This window comes from Lactuca saligna, chromosome 7, assembly GCF_052625555.1.
Source record: "Lactuca saligna cultivar CGN05327 chromosome 7, ASM5262555v1, whole genome shotgun sequence".
NCBI classification, from domain to species: domain Eukaryota; kingdom Viridiplantae; phylum Streptophyta; class Magnoliopsida; order Asterales; family Asteraceae; genus Lactuca; species Lactuca saligna.
In genome coordinates, this window is record NC_136423.1 from 177,070,218 (window position 1) to 177,091,512 (window position 21,295).

At 34.9% G+C, this 21,295-nt stretch overlaps 3 protein-coding genes, 1 long non-coding RNA gene and 1 pseudogene across 4 annotated transcripts; 4 read left to right on the forward strand and 1 right to left on the reverse strand.

Annotated features, from left to right (window-relative positions):
- The first annotated feature begins 234 nt into the window (after nucleotides 1-234).
- On the forward strand, nucleotides 235-1,294 carry LOC145007484 (uncharacterized). The gene is made up of 3 exons (XM_078966414.1): nucleotides 235-585; nucleotides 690-930; nucleotides 1,035-1,294. The coding sequence occupies exons 1-3, from the start codon at nucleotides 235-237 to the stop codon at nucleotides 1,292-1,294; spliced, it is 852 nt and encodes a 283-aa protein (XP_078822540.1).
- A 66-nt stretch (nucleotides 1,295-1,360) lies between these two features.
- Nucleotides 1,361-2,320, forward strand: LOC145007485 (uncharacterized). The gene is made up of 2 exons (XM_078966415.1): nucleotides 1,361-1,522; nucleotides 2,039-2,320. The coding sequence occupies exons 1-2, from the start codon at nucleotides 1,361-1,363 to the stop codon at nucleotides 2,318-2,320; spliced, it is 444 nt and encodes a 147-aa protein (XP_078822541.1).
- Nucleotides 2,321-4,298: 1,978 nt separating this feature from the next.
- LOC145007486 (uncharacterized) lies at nucleotides 4,299-5,087 on the forward strand. The gene has a single exon (XM_078966416.1). The coding sequence runs from the start codon at nucleotides 4,299-4,301 to the stop codon at nucleotides 5,085-5,087; it is 789 nt and encodes a 262-aa protein (XP_078822542.1).
- Nucleotides 5,088-7,250: 2,163 nt separating this feature from the next.
- Nucleotides 7,251-9,071, reverse strand: LOC145007487 (phosphoenolpyruvate carboxylase 2 pseudogene; annotated as a pseudogene).
- A 32-nt stretch (nucleotides 9,072-9,103) lies between these two features.
- Nucleotides 9,104-10,234, forward strand: LOC145005838 (uncharacterized). Its single transcript, XR_013662692.1, has 2 exons — nucleotides 9,104-9,859; nucleotides 9,936-10,234. It is a non-coding gene; the product is annotated as an uncharacterized LOC145005838 (long non-coding RNA).
- Nucleotides 10,235-21,295: the final 11,061 nt, after the last annotated feature.

Sequence of the window (21,295 nt, forward strand, 5' to 3'; positions counted from 1 at the left end):
TCATTTTCTGATATGTTTTCTCATTCCCCTTCATTTATAGATTCCATTGGGTTTGAAGCTACAACGTGACTACAATATGAATTCCCTACCTTTTCTTGCATGAGTACGAAGACAAAACTGGCATACTCCCCTATTCGCACATAATTGCACCAACTCTTCACAAGGCAAGAGCAGCTAGAAGAAAGCTTCAAGTACAATATAAGGGCGTATAACTCAAACTTTTCTTTTGCATCAATGGGTGTAAAGGTGGATGAAGAGTTGGCCAATATGACTTCTGGAGTTTACACTTTTTGTGCGCACGGAACACTCTATCATAATATCGATCAGTTAATTTCAAGGGATGGGAAATCGAGGTATTTACAATTGTATTTTTATGATGGTGAAGCTGAAATATCACAGAGATTCTCCTGGAAGAATGTTGATAGAAGAATAATTCAAAAACTAACACGTATTCTTGCTTCGAATCCGTATGTTAGAAGATTTAAACATCTTTTTGATCTAGGACCGCTTGATAATTATAGAGTGACTTTGAATGCATCAGTGGAACTTGACCAAAGGGTGTACATTAAGCCGACCACATCTGAGGTGTGAATATTAACATTTATCTTTATTCATTTTAAAATTGAATGTGTCATATTCATTATTAACATATCATATTAATCACCCTACTGAACTACACCTTTGCATAGGTTGCTGATATTTGGGTTGAAGGTAATGACAACATCACTGCATATAAAAGAAGTATTATTGTCTATGGGAGGTCTAACTATAGTACTGAAACTCAACCTCACTTTGGTTGTTATGATCCTTTGTCGTATCCTTTATTCTTCCCCAATGGTGAGTTTGGATGGCATCCTAAAATACCAAGATATGGGGTCGCCATGGATGAAATTCATAGTGATAATGAAGACAATGATGAAGGTTCAGAAGGTACGCCTTTAACATTCATCTACATATTTAAAACATGTAACATATATTGTCTTAAATATACAGATATTAAAATTATATTTTCCACATAAATTATGGTATCACAGAATCTACTTCAAAAAAAGGCAGAAATACTGTAAGTATGCATGAGTATTATTGTTACAAGTTCCAGATACGGTCGAATGATAATGTGATTTTGATGGGAGGGAGATTGTTCCAGCAGTTTGCAGTAGATACCTATATAAAGATTAAGACTACACATTTGGTTTTTGTTGAAAAGAACCAAACCAAAATTAGAGCCGATTTATACCAGGGCGTTGTTGATTGCTTCAATGCCTGTGAGGCTCAACCAAGTAGGGTTGGATAAAGAGTTGTGTTACCTGCAAGTATCATTCGAGGTCCACGTGACATGCGATGAAGATTTCTGGATGCCATGGCTTTATTTCAAGATGATGGGAGGCCTGATATATTTCTTACAATGACATGCAACCTAAAATGGAAAGAAATCAATGATGAGTTATTGCCTGGACAGTTAGCTCAAGATCGATCGGACCTTGTTGCAAGAGTTTTTCATGCTAAGTTAGAGGATCTCAAGGTACATTTATTACAGCGACATATAATCGGTGTAGTCGGGTCATATATGTATGTGATAGAGTTTCAAAAGCGTGGATTGCCACATGCACATTTCCTCTTAATAATGACACCTGGATATAAGATGAATAATCCAGATGATCATGACAAACTTGTGTGTGTGGAAATTCCCGACCCAATAAGATTTCCTAAAATGCATGATCTTGTCAAAAGTCACATGATGCACGGTCCTTGTGGTAGGTTTTGAGAAAAAAGTCCATGTGTGTAGGGTGTGCCAAAAATATGTCGTTTCAAATATCCTAGGCAATTCAATGAAAAGACATCACAAGGAGAGGACTCATACCCATTATATTGAAGGAGAAATGATGGAATTGAGGTGACTGTAAGAAATACATCATTGGATAACAGATGGGTGGCTCCATACAACCTAAAGTTGTTAATCATGTTTAATTGTCATATCAATGTTGAGGTTTGTTCGAGTATAAAGTCTATGAAATACCTTTTTAAATATGTTTATAAGGGCCATGAAAAACAAGTTATTCATATTGATAAAGACAAAGAAAATGTTGTTATTAATGAGATACGAAAGTTTCAAGACGCACGTTATGTGTCCCCTCCTGAGGCCTTATGGCGAGTTTTTAGCTTTCCTCTTTCAAAAATCCACCCTTGTTTGATGGCCTTGCAAATACATCTGCCGAATCAACAGTTGGTTAGGTTCAAAGATGGTGATAGAATGGAAGACATTGTTGATAGGGAGAAAGAAAAAAAATTCAATGTTGACGACATTTTTCAAGAAGAATAAAGAAGATTCCAATGCGAGAAAATATTTGCATAAGGATTTTCCCAAACATTTTACATGGAATTGGAACAACCATTGTTGGAGGACCAGGGAACATAAATCAATGATTGGTTGATTTGTTTGTGCTAATCTAGTTGAAGGAGAGAGATACCCACCTATGCCTACTTTTATGTCATATCACCGGGCCTAACTGCTTTGAAGATTTATACACAGCCAATGGTGTATTACACCATGACATTTCTAAAAGCAGCTCTTGAAAGAGGTTTAACAGAGACCGATGATAATTTATCACAATGTCTTGTAGAGGCTTCCTGTAATGCCTGTGTTTCTGGGCTTGTCATTAATAGCGATGTAATAGTGTAGGTTAACCTTTGTAACCCCTCTTGAAATAATAAAGATGTATTATTTGAGTATTATGCGTTTTGTGCTTAGTTGTGTGACTTAAATGAATTAAGGATAAAAATAAGCATCAAAATGAAATGTTAGATAATCCCAATATGTATGAAGGATGTGGTAGTGGTCGTGACGAGGTTTCCGAATACATAAAAAATGCCAAAATCCGAGTTATAACGAAGAAGTTATGACCTGTCGAAGTTTTACGACAGAACCGTCATGAAGCTGAATGATGTAAAATCTGAATTTAAGATAGAGCGATATCTAGCCTTAGTAGTCTAAAATAAAGTCATAGAATACATTAAACCGAGAGCGTACATAAAAAGAACGCCCAAATATGACTTTGTATGAGGAAGTTATGATTTTTCGAAGTTTCAGCTTAGTAGTAGACAGCCTGAAGTTCGAATATGAGATCGAGCGATATTTAACCAAAACATTCTAAATGAGAATTGAAGATCTCATCAATAGTAGTGCAACGATGGAAAGACATATGAAAACGGACGTCAGACGAATGAGTTATGATTTTCTGACGGAATTTTCCTGTTCCGGTCTACTAAAAATAATATAATAAATATATAATAAAAATAAAGTCAAAATTAGTGATGAAGTCTTAATGAAAGTTGTAGATCTTGTTTTTACCTACGCGTGCATATAAAGAACGTCGAAAACGGAGTTCGTATGCAAAAGATATGAATTTCTGAAGTTCGGGGCACAAAACCCAGTACTGTGTCAGAGTTCACGACGTGAACACTGTGTTCACGATGTGAATTTAGAGATTTGACCCTTCCGGAGCTGGCAAACCCAAGTGGATGAGTGACGCATGCAGTGGCGATCAAGCCTCATGACGTGAGCATTAGAAACTCACGACGTGAACCTAGGAAACTCACCCTATAAATAGAAATCAAGGGTTAGCCGATTTAGGTTGCTCCTCTCTTACTCTCCCACTCCCGATACCCTCTCTAAGCCCTATTTTAACCCCTGAAGCCCTGGTATCATCCCGAGAACCGAAGCAAGTCACGAAGCCCGAAGATCCCGAGAAGAAAAGAGTTTCCGAGCCAAAGCTCTACCTTCGAGAAGCCCGGTTTGTGAAGATCTTCCAGATCTACCGAAGAATACTACTTCTTCAAGTCGTAGTGCTGTCTGATCATCTTCTGATCAAGTGAGTGTATATTCCTTTTCTTCTAACACATAGATATAAAGAATCTTCAAGTGAATACGTGCTATGTATATATATATATATATATATATATATATATATATATATATATATATATATATATATTATCTATTACTTGGAATGAATCTGTATATTTGGAACGAGTATTAAAAAAATATCTTATCAGTTTTTAAGTTGCATATGTATGCATATGTATATTGTTATCTACAAAATGTTGGGTAGAATTTGGGTAGATAGTTGATGTGTCATAAACTGATGACAAGCCTCAATGTTGTTGATGTTGACCTAGTCATCTAGTGGAGTATGGATGACGACCACTGACTCTTTCTATACAGTCTTGTGGAATGCTAGCAGGTTCATAACCTGTAGGTGTTGTGAACGATGTGTTCACCGGTGTACTCTATCCCCCTCATGGTTGCCTTTAGGACATCTATTGATGAGGAAACCCCTAGCACTAATGTCCGTCCCGGTGGAACTGGAAAGACATTTTTATGTAAAGCTTTGTTGGCCAATATTTGTGCCCGTGGTCTTATTGCACTTGCAACTGCCACGTCAAGTGTTGCGGCTAACAACATGCCTGGAGGGAGAACAACTCATTCACGATTTGGAATTCCCCTCAATCTTGATAATAACTCGATGTGCCAGATCACTAAACAAAGTGGGAAGGCTCAGATACTTCGCGAGGCAAAGGTAATCCTATGGGATGAAGCAACAATGGCTAAGAGGCAGACAGTAGAAGCAGTTGATCGGACAATGCAAGACATCACAGATGAGAAGATCCCTTTCGGTGGAAAGATAATGGTTATGGGAGGTGACTTTAGACAAGTGTTTCTGGTTGTGAGACGTGACACTCGAGCACAAATTGTCGACTCTAGCTTACGAATTTCACCTCTATGGGCTTCAGTTAAAAGGCTTCGATTAAATATCTACATGAGAGCGGTAAATGACCCATTGTTTTCTAATTTTTTATTACGAGTCGGTGATGGAAAGGAGGAAACATTGGACGAGTCCTATATTCGTATACCTGATAACATGTCCATTCCATACACTGATAAAACTAAATCAATTGACGCTCTGATTGATGCAATATTTCCTTCTTTGGAATCCAACGACGCTGATTCAAAATTTGTCATTTCGAGGGCGATATTGTCAACTAAAAATGGAAGTGTTGATGAGATTAATAATAATTTGATCGAATGATTTTCTAGCAAGCAAAAATTTTAATATAGTTTTGATGAAGCGGAAGATGACAAAGATAACTTATATCCGATGGAGTATTTGAACTCGCTAAATGTTAGTGGTGTACCCCCTCATTATCTTGGGTTAAAAATTGGGTGCCCTGTAATACTTTTGAGAAATATCAATCCTTCAAATGGGTTATGTAATGGCACTTGATTGATATGTAGAGATTTCCAACAAAATGTCATTGATGCAGAGATAGTTGTTGGCCAACATGCTAGAAAAAGAGTGTTTTTACCAAGAATTCCTCTATGTCCATCTGACGATGAGATGTTCCCATTCAAACTTAAGAGAAAGCAGTTTCCAGTTCATCTTAGTTTCTCTATGGCAATCAATAAAGCTTAGGGACAAACAATTCCAAATGCAGGTGTTTATCTACGAGAATCGGTATTCTCACATGGCCAGCTTTATGTGGCGTTGTCCAGAGGAATATCACGTGTCAATACCAACGTATTAGTAAAGCCAGAAAAAACGTTTGATAATGATGGAATCTACACATCAAACGTTGTGTACAAAGAAGTGTTATGTGATTAACAAGGTACAATCAACAACTTATTATTTTACAATTTCTTCAAATATGTATCTTAGATGCTTAATTGATGTTTAATGCAGGGCTAGCAGATGAAGCAACATGATTGCAGATTGGTGTAGTTTATATATTAGACATGTTATAAATGTACAAAACTACATGGTTGCATATTGTTGTTATTTATATATTGTAAAATCAAATATGAACTATTAGATGAATTATTTGAAATGTAGACTCAACTTTTGTCGTATTGTATGACTATGCACCTAACAAGAAACTATATGTTGAAATGAACTATTCGGCACAAAATAGCCTACCAAATGGCCGTAATGAATAGGCCGCGTCTAAAGGAAACTAATCATCACATTAAAACTATCTTCCGAAAGAAACTTTTTGCTTCCCGGCGCTTAGCACGGGTAAACGGCTAGTAAACTATAAAGTCCATTCAATTCTTGTCTGTTGATGTTTCTTTCACCTTAAAGAAAAGTCCTGAAACATGATGAAATACCAAATTTAAGACATCCAACATTAACACAAGAACATGTACATTTGTAGTTTTTCTTTAGTACAATTTTTTACTGCAAACAGGCAAAGAGTTAAAGATCATTCATTAGTGAGTTCTAATGCAAAGATAAACGATATGGACACTCAAAAAAATTTAGAATACAAAGACATATAGCTTCATAACCAAAAGAGAATGGTTTGCAATTAAATGACATGCTAAAGCAAATAAATATAAACTGTTTACTACACAGGTAATCCTAACCTCTAGTTGGCTCTAAAAGAGACCTAACAATCAAATTGTAGTGATAATACTTTTAAGTTCTCTAATTCTTAACCCAAGAAATTGAATTATAGTCAAACAGTATGTAGGGGCGTAATTAAAAACTATATGTTGGGGTATTTTTGTTAAAACTTTAGATATTAGTCATTATTTGACCAAAATAAATATGTGTTTGCATTAATATATAAAAAAAGTTAATAGCACTCATTAAAATTAAAAAGTGCTAATAAGGGATTTTAGTAAACAACAATTAATATCAATTATATTTAACCAAATAAAATGCAATTTGGTAAAAAAATAAACGAATTCAATTTAAACTAAAAAAAATCTGTACACCCAAATCAAACTAAAATTACCATTTTTGGTTCAAGTTGCAGTTTAATCAAAGATACATTTTTTTGGGTTTCGAACAAATATTACTTCACACAAAGTGCACTAAATTCAAACAAACATATTACTATAAAAAATACAAACTATATTGCTTAAAAAACAAACCTTTACCTTGTATTTTCTAATTTAACCACTCATCCACACAGAACATCCAAATCAAAGCAACATTTTTTTTTGCTTAAAGTTACAATCCAAGAATGTAATGAACATACCTGTTTGGATCAAGTTGAATAAACCAATTGTGAATCCGATATTTTCCAAATTTTTTAGCCAGTTGTGTAATCATCAATACTCTATCACCAAGTAATTAATGATTAATCAAACGATTGTACCAAAAGACAAATGCTCCAACTAAATCACATCAAGAAATCAAACATGAAAATTATGACCAACAATGGTGATGCGAAGTTCAAGGGAGAAGTTAAAGAGAGCGATGGCGATAGAACCACCTACAATTTGTAGTTTCTTCTTTAATCAAAATCCTGATTGTTGGAGCGGCTTTGTGTAAAGCTTCATCGAGTTCTTGTTTATCATCAGGGGTAATGTCTTTGGTATATAACTCAGCCAAAAAGTGACGAATCCTGAAAAATAATTAAGGGTCAATTTTTGAAGTTTGTTATTTGATAAAACTTGGATCTATTTTATTTTATAAATTTATTGTTTTATTTTTATACCTTCCATGCTTTTGAAGCAAAGATCTATGGACTGATTGAGAGGGATGAGCAAACAAGACCAAGTCAACTCTTTGATTCTTGAGTGCATCAAAAACCTCTTCAGGGGAGTTCTTAAGGTGATGCACAAGTCTCTTGAAAGTTTCTTCAATGTCGGATTCAGTTGTTTCATTAGCTTCATTAGCAAAGTCACCCTTCTTCAGCTTGATCCTACGTCTGTAAGCAATCTGGACCTCTTCTGCCAGATTTGCTAAGTTAAGCATGTGAGAGAAAGCTTTTGCGATGACAATGGAGTCCCCTGGATCTAAGCTTGTGAGCACACTTCCAAGTTCCTCAAGCTTCTTAGGTCACACTTTCCTTTATACTCGAAAAAAAGCTCATATCATTCTTGAACCTAAACAAACAAACACATTAGTCAGTTTCATGCAACTATAGGATCCGATAACCAATGGACTAATTCCAATGTGACATTTTATCGAACGGTTTCTAGGCCTAATGCATATAAGATAACGAAATCGGGATTCACTAATTGTATATAGGATGAAGATTAACAGTTAGAGTAGTGTGGGTATGCTAAGTATTTAAACCCAGCTAATGAAATGCGTCTTACTAAAAATCCCTTAACGAAAAAGTTTGAGAATAGCTCTTAGCCATAACTTACTTGGGGATAAGTCACTAGGCATAATGAATAACTTTGTATAAACTTTCTAAAAGCTGAGTATGTTTGATGTATATGTAAAACTATAATGTACTCGCTTTTATAACAATGAATGTTTCAAATTAATGAACATATGTACATGTATAAACGTGGTGTACTTAAACATATAAATAAACATGTTTAATATTAACTTTGAATCCTTGAAATACTACAGAGTTTCATAACGTACTTGTTATAATATGCAATGTCGCATAAAAATCATAAATCTTTGTATAATGTAGTATTTCTTTTGTGAACTGGATATTTCATGATAAAATAATCATAACACATATACGAAAAGTTTTCACTAGTTTATTTTTAACAATATGGTAAATTGTTAAATAATAATATTTTATAAACTATGTTTGTTGTATCTTGCATAAAAAGTTAATTGGTTTGTTTAAACAAAATATATTGGCACATGTATTTCCCCACAAAATAATTAAAATATTAAAAAGGGGCCGTAAGCACCCACCATTGAAGCGTGTGTTCCAATAGTTTGGATTTGGTTTTGTTGAGAAACTGGTTGTAAGAAACTACAAATCCACCATTTCTGAACTTTGAAATACTTTTTGGACCATTTCGTAACAAATTTACACTATAAGGGTTGTTTCGTAATTTTGGTATAACTATAGGGGCTGTTTTGGTATTTTAATTAAACGAAGTCGGACTGATTTGATAAAAATAATTTCAAAGGAGGGGTTGTTTTGAACAAATGGATCCAAGAGTTGGGGTTTGGACTGGTTTTGCAAAGTATTTGTCAAACGAGGGTAGGTTTTGAGTAATTTGCATTTAAATTTGAGTAATCTTTGACTTTGACCAGGTCAAAACCAGGAACCCATTTTTCTGTGATGGAACTCCTACCGTGATCCATTTAATGAAAAGGTTAGGGCTTATAAGCCCCGTTCCATTTCTTCGATCGGGTAAAGAAGCAAGGGCGATTGGAACGGGAATAAACGACTGAAATCAAACGAAGCGAAGAGGGGAAAACGAAAAAGATGGCAGCGGCGCTGCCGTTGGTTTCGGGTGTGAAATCACGAAGGGGGCGGAAGGATAAGGGTGTTGATCGGGTTACGGGAAATATATGGAACGAATGCTGCGTCGGAAGACGAACGGAAGTAGTGAACGAAGGTAGACGAAATCTCGCAGGCGCGCTTCGTCGGTTTCTTTCATATCGATGGCGAAGAGGGTATCTCCGGGGTTTGACAAGACCGAAGTAACGACGACGGGAACAAACAACGGAGCTTTCGTTTTCTCGTTTGGCTTCGGGGTGCGAAGGGGGAAAGGAAATCGAAGGGATTCTGGGAGGCATCGCGGGCAGCAGCAGCGACGTAGACGTCGGTGCTCGGTGGGTCTTCGGTCTCGGTGGGGGAATTGCTTCGATCGGTAATCAAATGGTACGTAAACGGGGGTGTTCCGGCAGTCTCCTGTTCTTCTCTTCTTCTTGATTTGAATCAATTGGGGTGTTTGTGGTGATGTTGAGATTCACGGGAAACGGGTTGTGGGTGGTGGAATCGTGAGGGAGGCATCTCCGGTGGTTGCAACTATGCGATCTGGGGTTGTAGATGGGTGGTTCCTGGTGGTCAAGGGCCACCGGTGATGGTTCTTGGTGGGTGCAGGCAGAGAAGGAGGTGGGTCACGACAGGGGCAGTTCATAGATCGGTACCCTTCTTTTTCTCTTCCTTTCAATTTGACTGTAAATCAGTGGGGTTTAATGGTTTAATGGTGGGTGTTTAAGGTGGCTGGGCAGTTGTTTCCTTTATGTTCTTGGTTTTATGGCTTCTAAGTGAAAGAATGTGGAAGCTGTTGCGTTTTCTTGATTGCTGACGATCCTAAGATGCTATAGTATGTTTGAGTGTTGGGTTCGTTGACAGGGAACAAGGAAGGAAAAGGGAATGAAAGGGAAGGAGTGAAGCAACATCCATATTCATTTATTTGTTTATATAACTATTTGTATTTGTGTATGTATTTAATTTGTATTATGTATTTGTTTTATTATGTAATTCATGTATAATTTGTAATTAACAAATTTCCATATGTATTTTGTTTCGTTTGGATTTAGAAGCAATGTAATTAACAAATTTCCATATGTATTTTGTTTTTTTATAAGAATTAAAATATGATTTTTTTTTTTAATACACCCAATCACATATACATATCTTTCAAACGAAGAAATTATTACAAAAAAACATGTTAAGAACAAAAATATAATATTAGTTTCATAGTTTGGCAAAGGTTAACACTAATAAATAATAATGAACTTTCACAAATCTTGCATTTTGGTCACTGAATCCAACTATCAAATGAAATTAAGTTTAGATGATTGATTCAAGAAGTGCATCCATGATTTTTTGTAGTTGATTTTAGGGAAATGCTAAAGATATGAGGGTACGGTTTGTGAGGAAAGGATTGGTTTCTCGAGGGCAATACAAATTCAAAATCATTAGCAGCTTCAATTTTTTAATTTAGATAAAACTTGTCAAAATGAAATTCCAAAATAAATAAATAAATAAACAAAGATATGTAACCTAGCAATCAAACACCATATTTTTCACATAAATAAATATCACAAATCTACAATTCATACTTTATATGATATTCTTTAATTATATCTTACCTTTTCATATTTAATGGTCACTAACACCTCTTTATATCTTATTTTGGTGACACGCATCTATATCGAAAATAAGATAAAGAATTATAATGAATAAATGTTGACATAGTGATCTTTCATTGAAAACACAACAAAAATTTTCATAGAGCCGTTAGGAATCTTTTATAGACCGCTACAAGGTCTCTATAGTGACAATTGTGTGGCATCTATGACAATGCACAATTTAAAGTAACGGTTTTGATTAATGTAAGTGAAAAATCATTTAGAATGCTTACCGGTTGTGATTGTTTCCACTTGGATGTGAACATTAACATTCTTGTAGAGAAGTGGAACTTCAAATGAGTCCTACATAGCCAAATCAACAAACATGACAACACAAAAAGAAGCCCAAATTGACATATAACTAAATTTCCAACAAATTTCAAAATTTTAAGATTTCACTTAACAATTCTTTTCAATTTATCAAAAATTTATTTTACTACAACCCTATATGAGTAATCAAGAATCTTAAAAAGTAAAAGAAGTAATTGTTCATTTAAAGCCAGTAAAAAATACAATATTGTGAAATTGCTTATAATTTACATGTTTGTTTGTACCACTTAGACATGTACTATTATTTGATTAATTAGTGCATAAATTACATTATAGAATATGAAATTCAACAATTATTTGAATTTATTTACACTTGATTTAACAATAGAAAATGGACAAATTTATAATCATAAAAGTGTGCTTAATTCAACAAATTTGTTATCAATATTAATGGAAATCTGAGTTTCTTGAAGAAACAAATCAAATATGTGAATGAACTAGCAGCAGCGTTGTTAGCGTTCGACATCTACAAATAGAAAGGACAGAGATAGATTTGAATATGAATCCCTAATTATCACCCAATAAGAAAAATTAGGGCTAGGATCCAACAACAATATTTACATATTAGAAAAGGGATGTCGTAATCTAACATGCAAAAAATTTGAAGGTAAGTGAATGACGATTCACTAATTCTCCTCCACAAAACATAACTTTAAGTCCTAAGTGTATGAGAATTCCTAGGTTGGGATGAGATTCATTGAAACTTTTCAATGGCATGTTTAAATCTCAATATGCCCCTCTTGTTTGTGACTGGGATACCGAGGATCACAAAGCGAGTGTAAATTACCATGCAAATTCACATGGTGCCTTCATTGTAACGATCACCTATTCGATGTGCCGGTAAACCACACACGCTCCATCGAACTATGATAAACAATGAATCACCCTTTGCCACCTTCTCTTAGAACCAATTAGTGTGCCGGTAAACCACACATGCTCCACTAACTTCTTAGCAAGGTGCAAAGTGTAATTTCATGAGATTGCATCAATTCACTTTTCCTAAAGTAACTAAGATTGAGAAATTTTTAAAAAAAATGTAGTTACTTTGTATTTCATATTATACTTTTAATGAGAGGATGAGGTTTGCCCTATCCTACCCGTTTGGCTAGCGACCCTCCACCGATCAAGCAAGCGGTGGGTGTGAGTGTACACCCATTAAGCGCCATTTTATAGGCCGCAACCTTATACCCACCTTATAGACCGGCTTCGTGAATGAGGCCTACTAACGGTAAGACTAACATTTAAATTATACATATATAGATATTAATCTTGTAATATTATATTAGTATAGGGTTGGATTTTAAACTTGTAAAACTCTAGGGATTGAAATTTAAATTGTCTAAATTAAACTTTAATCACAAAACATAAATTTCAAAACTTGATGGCAAGTTTTAAACCTTTTTAAAACATAAAGGATCAAATAACAAATAATTTAAATTAACAACTAATCACATAATTATCCATATTTGATATGTTTATGATTTTTTGAAAAACAATTTACCAATTTAATCAAAATAATTAATAATTATCACATAAGGAAATTAAATATTTTATTAATTGATAAATATCTTCAACTAGATCAAAAATATAGTCATATATATATCATAAAATCGGATTTGGGTTGATCTAATATGATAAAGGTAAGTTTCCATAAGATAAATATCAAAAAATCCCGATTTTAGCTCTTCCTGACGCTCGGACTCGCCGAGTACCCACTCTAGACTAGCCGAGTCACGCCAACTCGCCGAGTCCACTATGGGACTCGCCGAGTCCATGACTCAGAAACATAAAATTCGTATTTTGCAAGTAGAAAACAAACAATCATGTAACAGTTTAATAGAAACCAATCTAGGCTCTAATACCACTGATGGGTTTTGGCCATATGAATATTCCTATGTGCACATGCAAACCCTAATGCTTGGATCTAGGTTTCTCTAATTAAACATGCATTGAATCCAAGACTTCTAATGACTAATAAGGTATAAGAACAATACAAAATTCAGAGTTAGAAGCTTACCTTGAAACACTTGTTTGATCTTCTTGTTCTTGGAGCTCTAGAGTCACAAATGTCACTCCTCTAATGGCTTACAAACACCAACTAGCAAGGAGGATGATTTGAGAGAGAGGAGACAGGACAAAATCGGCTAGGGTTCTTCTAAAGACACAGGTGTCGATTTCCCCACCCCAAGAGGTCTATTTATACTTGTAAGGCTCCTAGGGTTTCACCCTTAAACCCTAATTGGATAACTATTACTCAAAGCAATCCAAATCCTTTCCAAGATAAGCCTTGGACGAATTTGAGGCTATCCGAAGCCCTAGAATTCGTCCACCCTCTTATCCTTAAAGGATATATAGCCCAAAGTGTAACTATCAAACAATTGATAGTTTATACCCTCTTAACTCGACGAGTCTCCACATAAAACATGACGAGTTGCTCAATCTTTTATCTTTGAGTCGACGATTTGATTCAATTCAAGGCGGCAATTGGCTATATTTTTGAAGACCATTTCTAGGCGATTCCAAGATGCTTTTTCCCACATAATTGGAGCTGTCAACCACACGAGACGAATGACACCCAAGGCATGGATGAGTTGTTCCTATGTCTAAAGTCAACTGAAGATGGAGCCTTAAATGAAGAAGTTCAACCTTGCAACTACTATCCCAGGGGAGTTTGTTCCAATTCCCTCTTTATTTTATTGTGCTTTAACATGCATAATATGCAATGGGGACATTGCATAAATTAAGTGTGGGGTAGGGGGTTGGTTATATTAGTTAAAATTTTTGTTAATTTATGATAAATTTTGAAAATTTTGCATTAAAATTGCTAGGGCTAATTTAGAAAATTTTGGTAAAGCAATTAGGATTCTATGCTAGTGTTAAGTTTGATGATTGCATGAACACTCAAATGTTTAGTTGAGCCTATACACGTTACAATGCGTTTGTGGCTTCCCTTATTCTAGTAAAATCATGGGACAAAAACACGACACTACTTAGTTTGAAGGATACAATAAGTTTAGCATCGTGTACCAGAAATGTATCCAGGAAAATTATTATCTATAGCCAATAAAGGTTGAAGTTGAACGCCCTTGCTTAAACATGTAGGTTTTGAGTGAAAAAACTGAGGTACATGTAAAAAAACAAAAGAAAGAATTACAAGAAAAGTTGTAAGAATTTTGGAGCAGTTAAAGTAAAGATCAAAATATCAAAATTCCGAAGATTCAAAAAGTTGAAGATAACAAAAAAAATCAAACAAAGAAGGTGGTGAATTCAAAGAAATCAAAGACAAATTATCAAAGAAGTGAAGAATTCCAAAAAGAGCTCTATAGTGGTATAAAAAAAAAGTTGTAATTTTTTTCTAGATTATGTTTGCTTGGGTTGCTTGACCAAAAATACCTTGAGGTTAGGAAGTTTTCTGTGGATGGATTCGGAGGGATGCATAAAATGAGCGTTGTTCAAAAGAAGTGGACGAGTGTTTATGAGGATTGTGAGTATTTAGAGTATGGGGGGTTCCTTAGGAAAAATTTTAGACACAAATGCATATGTTGCGGTCTTGACATAATGGATGGGTTCGATTGGGATTGTCTTATATGATATTAGTGTGCTAAAATTCAGTTTTGCTTGGGGGCAAGCAAAGTGGGGTATTTTGATATGGGCATATTTAGTTATAAAATTCATGCATTATCTTAATACTTTATGTTGATTTTGTCTCATTTAATGAACAAAAGGTTCTTAATTAGTTTATAATTTCATTTTTCATCAACAATTACATACTCAGATGGAAAAGGAAGCGGAACCAGCGATTGGAAGCTTGGATCTTGGATTTTGAAGAAAGAAGGATGTTGTTGGACAGCTTGACCACTCGTTAGTGTTTTGGCCATATCTCATGAACCGTAACTCCAATTGATGAGATTCAAAATGTTCTGAAAACTACACACAATTTTGGACGACTTTCTTGTTTTGAGAAAATGCTGATTCCAAACGGACTCAATGAGTAGGTCGTAAACTTGATGAGTCACTTAGAACTTTTGTGATTCTGGATGCGATGACTTACTGTACACGGGTTGTAAGTGACGGACTCGCTGAGTAGGTCACTGGACTCGATGAGTCACCCTTGTTTTGTCAAAATCTATATAAAGGGACTTTCAGATTGATACCCTAGCAGATAGATGAACCCTTGGAGGCTAATTGTCGACTAAAGGTGCTGCTGGAGCATGGGAAGCTAAGGAATCTTCCCTACATTCAATTTTAAGGAATCAAGTCAAAAATCAAGTTTACTCTTACCTAATATCTTGTTTGAACTATGTTTTTACCAATTGATTTTGTTTTTGAGCTATTTTCTGTTGTAATCATGAGCTAAAACTCATAACTTCTGTTTAGGTAGATGAATTTGTGAACATGGATTGATTATTTGATTAGGATTAATTTTAATTGGTGATTATGTTTTATTAAGCTTGTTAAAGAACCTTATGTGTTAACAATAACTATTCTTCTGTTAATAAATCAGTAAATAAGTTGTATGAACATCTCTTAGTTATTAATTTCATATGATTTATTGTGGCCGCATAGTTGTATGTCTAGGAATAGCGAATGTGAAACTAGAATTAACTAGAAGATAGGTAAGTTAATGTGTGAGCTTTTTTGATGAACATCAGCAAGAGATTAATTGAAGGGCTAATTTAATTAACCATTACAAGTCTTATTTAACCCGAATCAATAACTAGGAAATTCGTTAATTTAGACAACTGGCCACTGATTGAGTTAATTTGTTTCCAAAGGATTAGTAATAACGAATGTGAAACTAATCATCTTAGTCGGTAGGCAATGAAGAATTAATCTGATACATTGAAATCATCCATGGGAACAAATGAGTCGAACCTAAACAGAAGTCCTCTTTATTATTGAATTTAGTTGATTTTTATTTGCTTAGCTCTTAGTTTCTTAGTTTAAGTTTTAGTTAATTGTTTAAGTTTCTAGTCTTGCAAAACTAGAGAAACCTCCTTTTTATTACTTGTTTTATTTAGATAATATTAGCATTTCTTTTAATTGTTTACCATTCCCTGTGTTCGATACCCTACTTACCTAAACTAAAATGCTAATCGATAAGTACACTGTCTTTCGTGTGTTCGTCTTTGTGTTTAAGTTAGTAGGATTAAAACTAGTTGGTTTTACACACATCAAGTTTTTGGCGTCGTTGTCGGGGAACGGTTCAAATACTTAATTTTATTTGCTAATTGTTATCATTTTTATTTTATTGATTCTTTTTATATAGTTTAATTTTTATTTTTATTTTTTTTATTTTATTATGTATTTTCCAAATATCGATGCTTTTGATGCTTTTCTTGAGGAAGTTGTACAGCAAATTGAGCAAGAAGATGAGGAGTATGACTTAGATGATGATTTGAAGAAATTTGGAAGATGGTTAGATCACATCATGCCTAACGATCAAGAACAATTTAAGTCACAAGAGCTAAAGTTACAAGATGAAGAATTTAATCCAAAAAGAGATTTGGAGGAGCTGGAAAGGTTGCTGGCAGAGAGGTCAGACGAAGAACAAGAACAAGCTGAGTTGCAAGAACCAAGCTGTGGTTTGACCATTACCACGACATGACCCCTGTATTTCCAGTTTGTGTTTCAAAGCATAGGGTGACGATTCCAACTTTGGAGAAAGTTCTAAATCACGATCCATTTATGATTAGTATCCAACTGGTTCCAACCCTTGCAATATTCTTGGGTTTTATGAATTCGAGCTTGTTTGGCCAATTTTTGAAGAAACGAGCCAAATTTTACAAATTGGTCAAAAGAAAATATTTAATGCAATGGATGAAATGGCATTGATTTTATTAGAAGTTTATTAAGTTGGGAGTCGAGCGAAAGACTCGCACAAAAAGAAGAGCTTGCGGGAGGCAACCCGTCATTAGAGTTTGCTTTTCTTTTTCTTTCTAAACTTCTAGTATTTAGGGATAATTTAGGATTTTTATTTTGATTTATTTTTATTATTACTCGGTATTTGTTTTTGATCTTTTCAAACTATAGGGTGAAGGATAGAATGAACGAATAAAGCGTGGGGAAATAAAGTGAGGGGTCAAGTCGTAGACGAGAAAATTAGAAGATTTAAGTGATTTTATAAGTCGATGGTTTTAACGGTTAAAAAGGAGTTTCATCACTGAAGAATATAAGGAGGTGTATTACCTTAATACCCTCTTTGACCTCAAAAATAGACCCAAGGCAGAAAGAAGAATTTGCACGATCAGAGCCGAAAACTAGTCGAGTGCACCCGTATAACTCGATGAGTTCCAGTGAAAATTCACGATTTCTACCCATATGACGATTCAACTCGACAAGTCTCCACATAAAAATTGACGAGTTGCTCAATCTTTTATCTTTGAGTCGACGATTTGATTCAATTCAAGGCGGCAATTGGCTATATTTTGGAAGACCATTTCTAGGCGATTCCAAGATGCTTTTTCCCACAAATTTGGAGTTGTCAACCGCACGAGACGAATGACACCCAAGGCATGGATGAGTTGTTCCCATGTCTAAAGTCAACTGAAGATGGAGCTTTAAATGAAGAAGTTCATCCTTACAACTACTATCCCAGGGGAGTTTGTTCCAATTCCCACTTTATTTTAAAGTTCTTTATCATGCATAATATGCAATGGGGACATTGCATAAATTAAGTGTGGGGTAGGGGTTGGTTATATTAGTTAAAGTTTTAGGTAATTTATGAAAAAATTTGAAAATTTTGCATTAAAATTGCTAGCGCTAATTTAGAAAATTTTGGTATAGCAATTAGGATTCTATGCTAGTGTTAAGTTTGATGATTGCATGAAGACCCAAATGTTTAGTTGAGTCTATACACGTTACAATGCATTTGTGGCTTCCCTTATTCTAGTGAAATCATGGGACAAAAACACGACCCTACTTAGTTTGAAGGATACGATAACTTTAGCATCGTATACCAGATATGTATCCAGGAAAATTATTATCTTTTGCCAATAAAGGTTGAAGTTGAGCGCTCTTGCTTAAACATGTAGGTTTTGAGTGAAAAAAAAAAAGTAAGGTAGATGTAAAAAAACAAAAGAGAGAACTGCAAGAAAAGTTGTAAGAATTTTGGAGCAGTTAAAGTAAAGATCAAAAGATCAAAATTCCAAAGATTCAAAAAGTTGAAGATAACAAAAAAATCAAACAAAGAAGGTGGTGAATTCAAAGAAATCAAAGACAAATTATCAAAGAAGTGAAGAATTCCAAAAAGAGCTCCATAATTGTATAAAAAAAAAGTTGTAATTTTTCTAGATTATGTTTGCTTGGGTTGCTTGACCAAAAATACCTTGAGGTTAGGAAGTTTTCTGCGGATGGATTCGGAGGGATGCATAAAATGAGCGTTGTTCAAAAGCAAGGTTGCAAAAATCACTCGACGTTAGCTAGTCGGTGGACTGGGATCAAGGGATTAATCGGCTAGGCGGAGATTAATCGGGGGATTAATCGGGTACTATTAATTGCTAATTTGTTGAATTTTAGAAAAAAGAATATGACTAATATCATATCAAAGTTCGTAAATACCATTAATTTGATAACAAAATAGGTTAATATGATTAATACAACACTAATTATGCCTCAAATAGTTTCCATTGAGATAAAATTTCTTCAAAATGTTCAAATTTCATCGTTTTATAATGTTTCACTCATTATGTATGCAAGGATTAATCGCTAGGCGCCCTCTAATCGGTCAAGTAGCGCCTAGGGATTAATCGGAGATTAATCGGGACATAGTCGGGATTTTTACAACAGTGTTCAAAAGAAGTGGACGAGTGTTTATGAGGATTGTGAGTATTTAGAGTATGGGGGGTTCCTTAGGAAAAATTTTAGACACAAATGCATGCGTTGCGGTCTTGACATAATGGATGGGTTCGATTAAGATTGTCTTATATGATATTAGTGTGCTAAAATTCAGTTTTGCTTGGGGGCAACAAAAGATCAAGTGTGGGGTATTTTGATATGGGCATATTTAGTTATAAAATTCATGCATTATCTTAATACTTTATGTTGATTTTATCTCATTTAATGAACAAAAGGTGCTTAATTAGTTTATAATTTCATTTTTCAGCAATAATTACATACTCGGATGGAAAATGAAGCAGAACTAGCGATTGGAAGCTTGGATTTTGGATTTTGAAGAAAGAAGGATGTTGCTGGACAGCTTGACCACTCGTCAGTGTTTTCGCCATATCTCACGAACCGTAACTCCAATTGACAAGATTCAAATTGTTCTGAACTACACACAATTTTGGATGACTTTCGTGTATTGAGAAAATGGTGATTCCAAACAGACTCGACGAGTAGGTCGTAAACTCGACAAGTCACTTAGATATTTCACGATTCTGGACGCGCTAACTTGCCGTACACGGGCTTTAAGTGACGAACTCGCCGAGTAGGTCACTGGACTCGACGATTCACCTCTGTTTTGTGAAAATATATATAAAGGGACTTTCAGATCGATACCCTAGCAGATAGATGAACCCTTGGAGTCTAATTGTCGACTAAAGGTGCTACTGGAGCGTGGGAAGCTAAGGAATCTTCCCTACATTCAATTTTAAGGAGAATCAAGTCAAAATCAAGTTTACTCTTACCTAATCTCTTGTTTGAACTATGTTTTTACCAATTGATTTTGTTTTTGAGCTTGTTTCTATTGTAATCATGAGCTAAAACTCATAACTTCTGTTTACGTAGATGAATTTGTGAACATGGATTGATTATTTGATTAGGATTAATTTTAATTGGTGATTATGTTTTATTAAGCTTGTTAAAGAACCTTATATGTTAACAATAACTATTCTTCTGTTATTAAATTAGAAATTAAGTTGTATGAACATCTCTTAGTTATTAATTTCATATGATTTATTGTGACCACATAGTTGTATGTCTAGGAATAGCAAATGTGAAACTAGAACTAACTAGAAGATAGGTAAGTTAATGTGTGAGATTTTTTGATGAACATCAGCAAGAGGTTAATTGAAGGGCCAATTTAATTAACCATTACAAGTCTTATTTAACCCGAATCAATAACTAGGAAATCTGTTAATTTAGACAATTGGCCACTGCTTGAGTTAATTTGTTTCATAAGGATTAGTAATAGCGAACGTGAAACTAATCATCTTAGTCGGTAGGCAATGAAGAATTAATCCGATACATTGAAATCATCCATGGGAACAAATGAGTCGAACCTAAACAGAAGTCCTCTTTATTATTGAATTTAGTTGATTTTTATTTGCTTAGCTCTTAGTTTCTTAGTTTAAGTTTTAGTTAATTGTTTAAGTTTCTAGTCTTGCAAAACTAGAGAAACCTCCTTTTTATTACTTGTTTTATTTAGATAATATTATCATTTCTTTTAATTGTTTACCGTTCCCTGTGTTCGATGCCCTACTTACCTGAACTAAACTACTAATCGATAGGTACACTGCCTTTCGTGTGTTCTTCTTTGTGTTTAAGTTAGTAGGATTAAAACTAGTTGGTTTTACACACATCACTCCAAAACCCTCACACACAATATCACAACTGAAGGTGGACGGAATGAGGCTAAAGAGACTGATAGGGTTTGGTTCAAGAGGCTAACAGATTTTTAAATAGGGGAAAGTTTGAGATTTAGTGTTTGCACCCTCAGCACGTACGCCCAGCTTACCTCCGGTACACCCAACGTACGTCCAGCTCCCCTGCAACCAACCATGTAGAGTACGCTAAGCGTAATCATGAGTACGCCCAACATACTCAAGGAACCATATATATATATATATATATATATATATATATATATATATATATATATATATATATGTGTGTGTGTGTGTGTGTGTGTGTGTGTGTGTGTGTGTGTGTAACTTCTTTGAGGGTTTTGAGACAAACCTGGATCAGGGTGTTACAACTTTCCCCTACTTGAACTAGACTTTGTCCTTAAAGTCCGTAGCTAGAACCAGATCAGGGTAATGCTCCCGCATCTCCTCCTCTGGCTCCCAAATCCATTCTGAGCCCTTGCGGTGCTGCCATTGCACTTTTACCAACTTCACTTCGTTGTTCCGAAGACCCTTTGTCTTCCTATCTAAGATGGTGACCGGCCTCTC

What these genes read in the sequence shown, in the direction of transcription:
- LOC145007485 (XM_078966415.1), top strand. Translation starts at nt 1,361, where the DNA reads ATGGCTTTATTTCAAGATGATGGGAGGCCTGATATATTTCTTACAATG. An exon ending in CTAAGTTAGAGGATCTCAAG is followed by an intron (nt 1,523 to 2,038) that starts GTACATTTATTA and finishes TATGTTTATAAG; the next exon opens with GGCCATGAAAAACAAGTTAT.
- LOC145007486 (XM_078966416.1), top strand. Translation starts at nt 4,299, where the DNA reads ATGGTTGCCTTTAGGACATCTATTGATGAGGAAACCCCTAGCACTAAT.
- LOC145007484 (XM_078966414.1), top strand. Translation starts at nt 235, where the DNA reads ATGGGTGTAAAGGTGGATGAAGAGTTGGCCAATATGACTTCTGGAGTT. An exon ending in TTAAGCCGACCACATCTGAG is followed by an intron (nt 586 to 689) that starts GTGTGAATATTA and finishes ACCTTTGCATAG; the next exon opens with GTTGCTGATATTTGGGTTGA. An exon ending in CAATGATGAAGGTTCAGAAG is followed by an intron (nt 931 to 1,034) that starts GTACGCCTTTAA and finishes ATGGTATCACAG; the next exon opens with AATCTACTTCAAAAAAAGGC.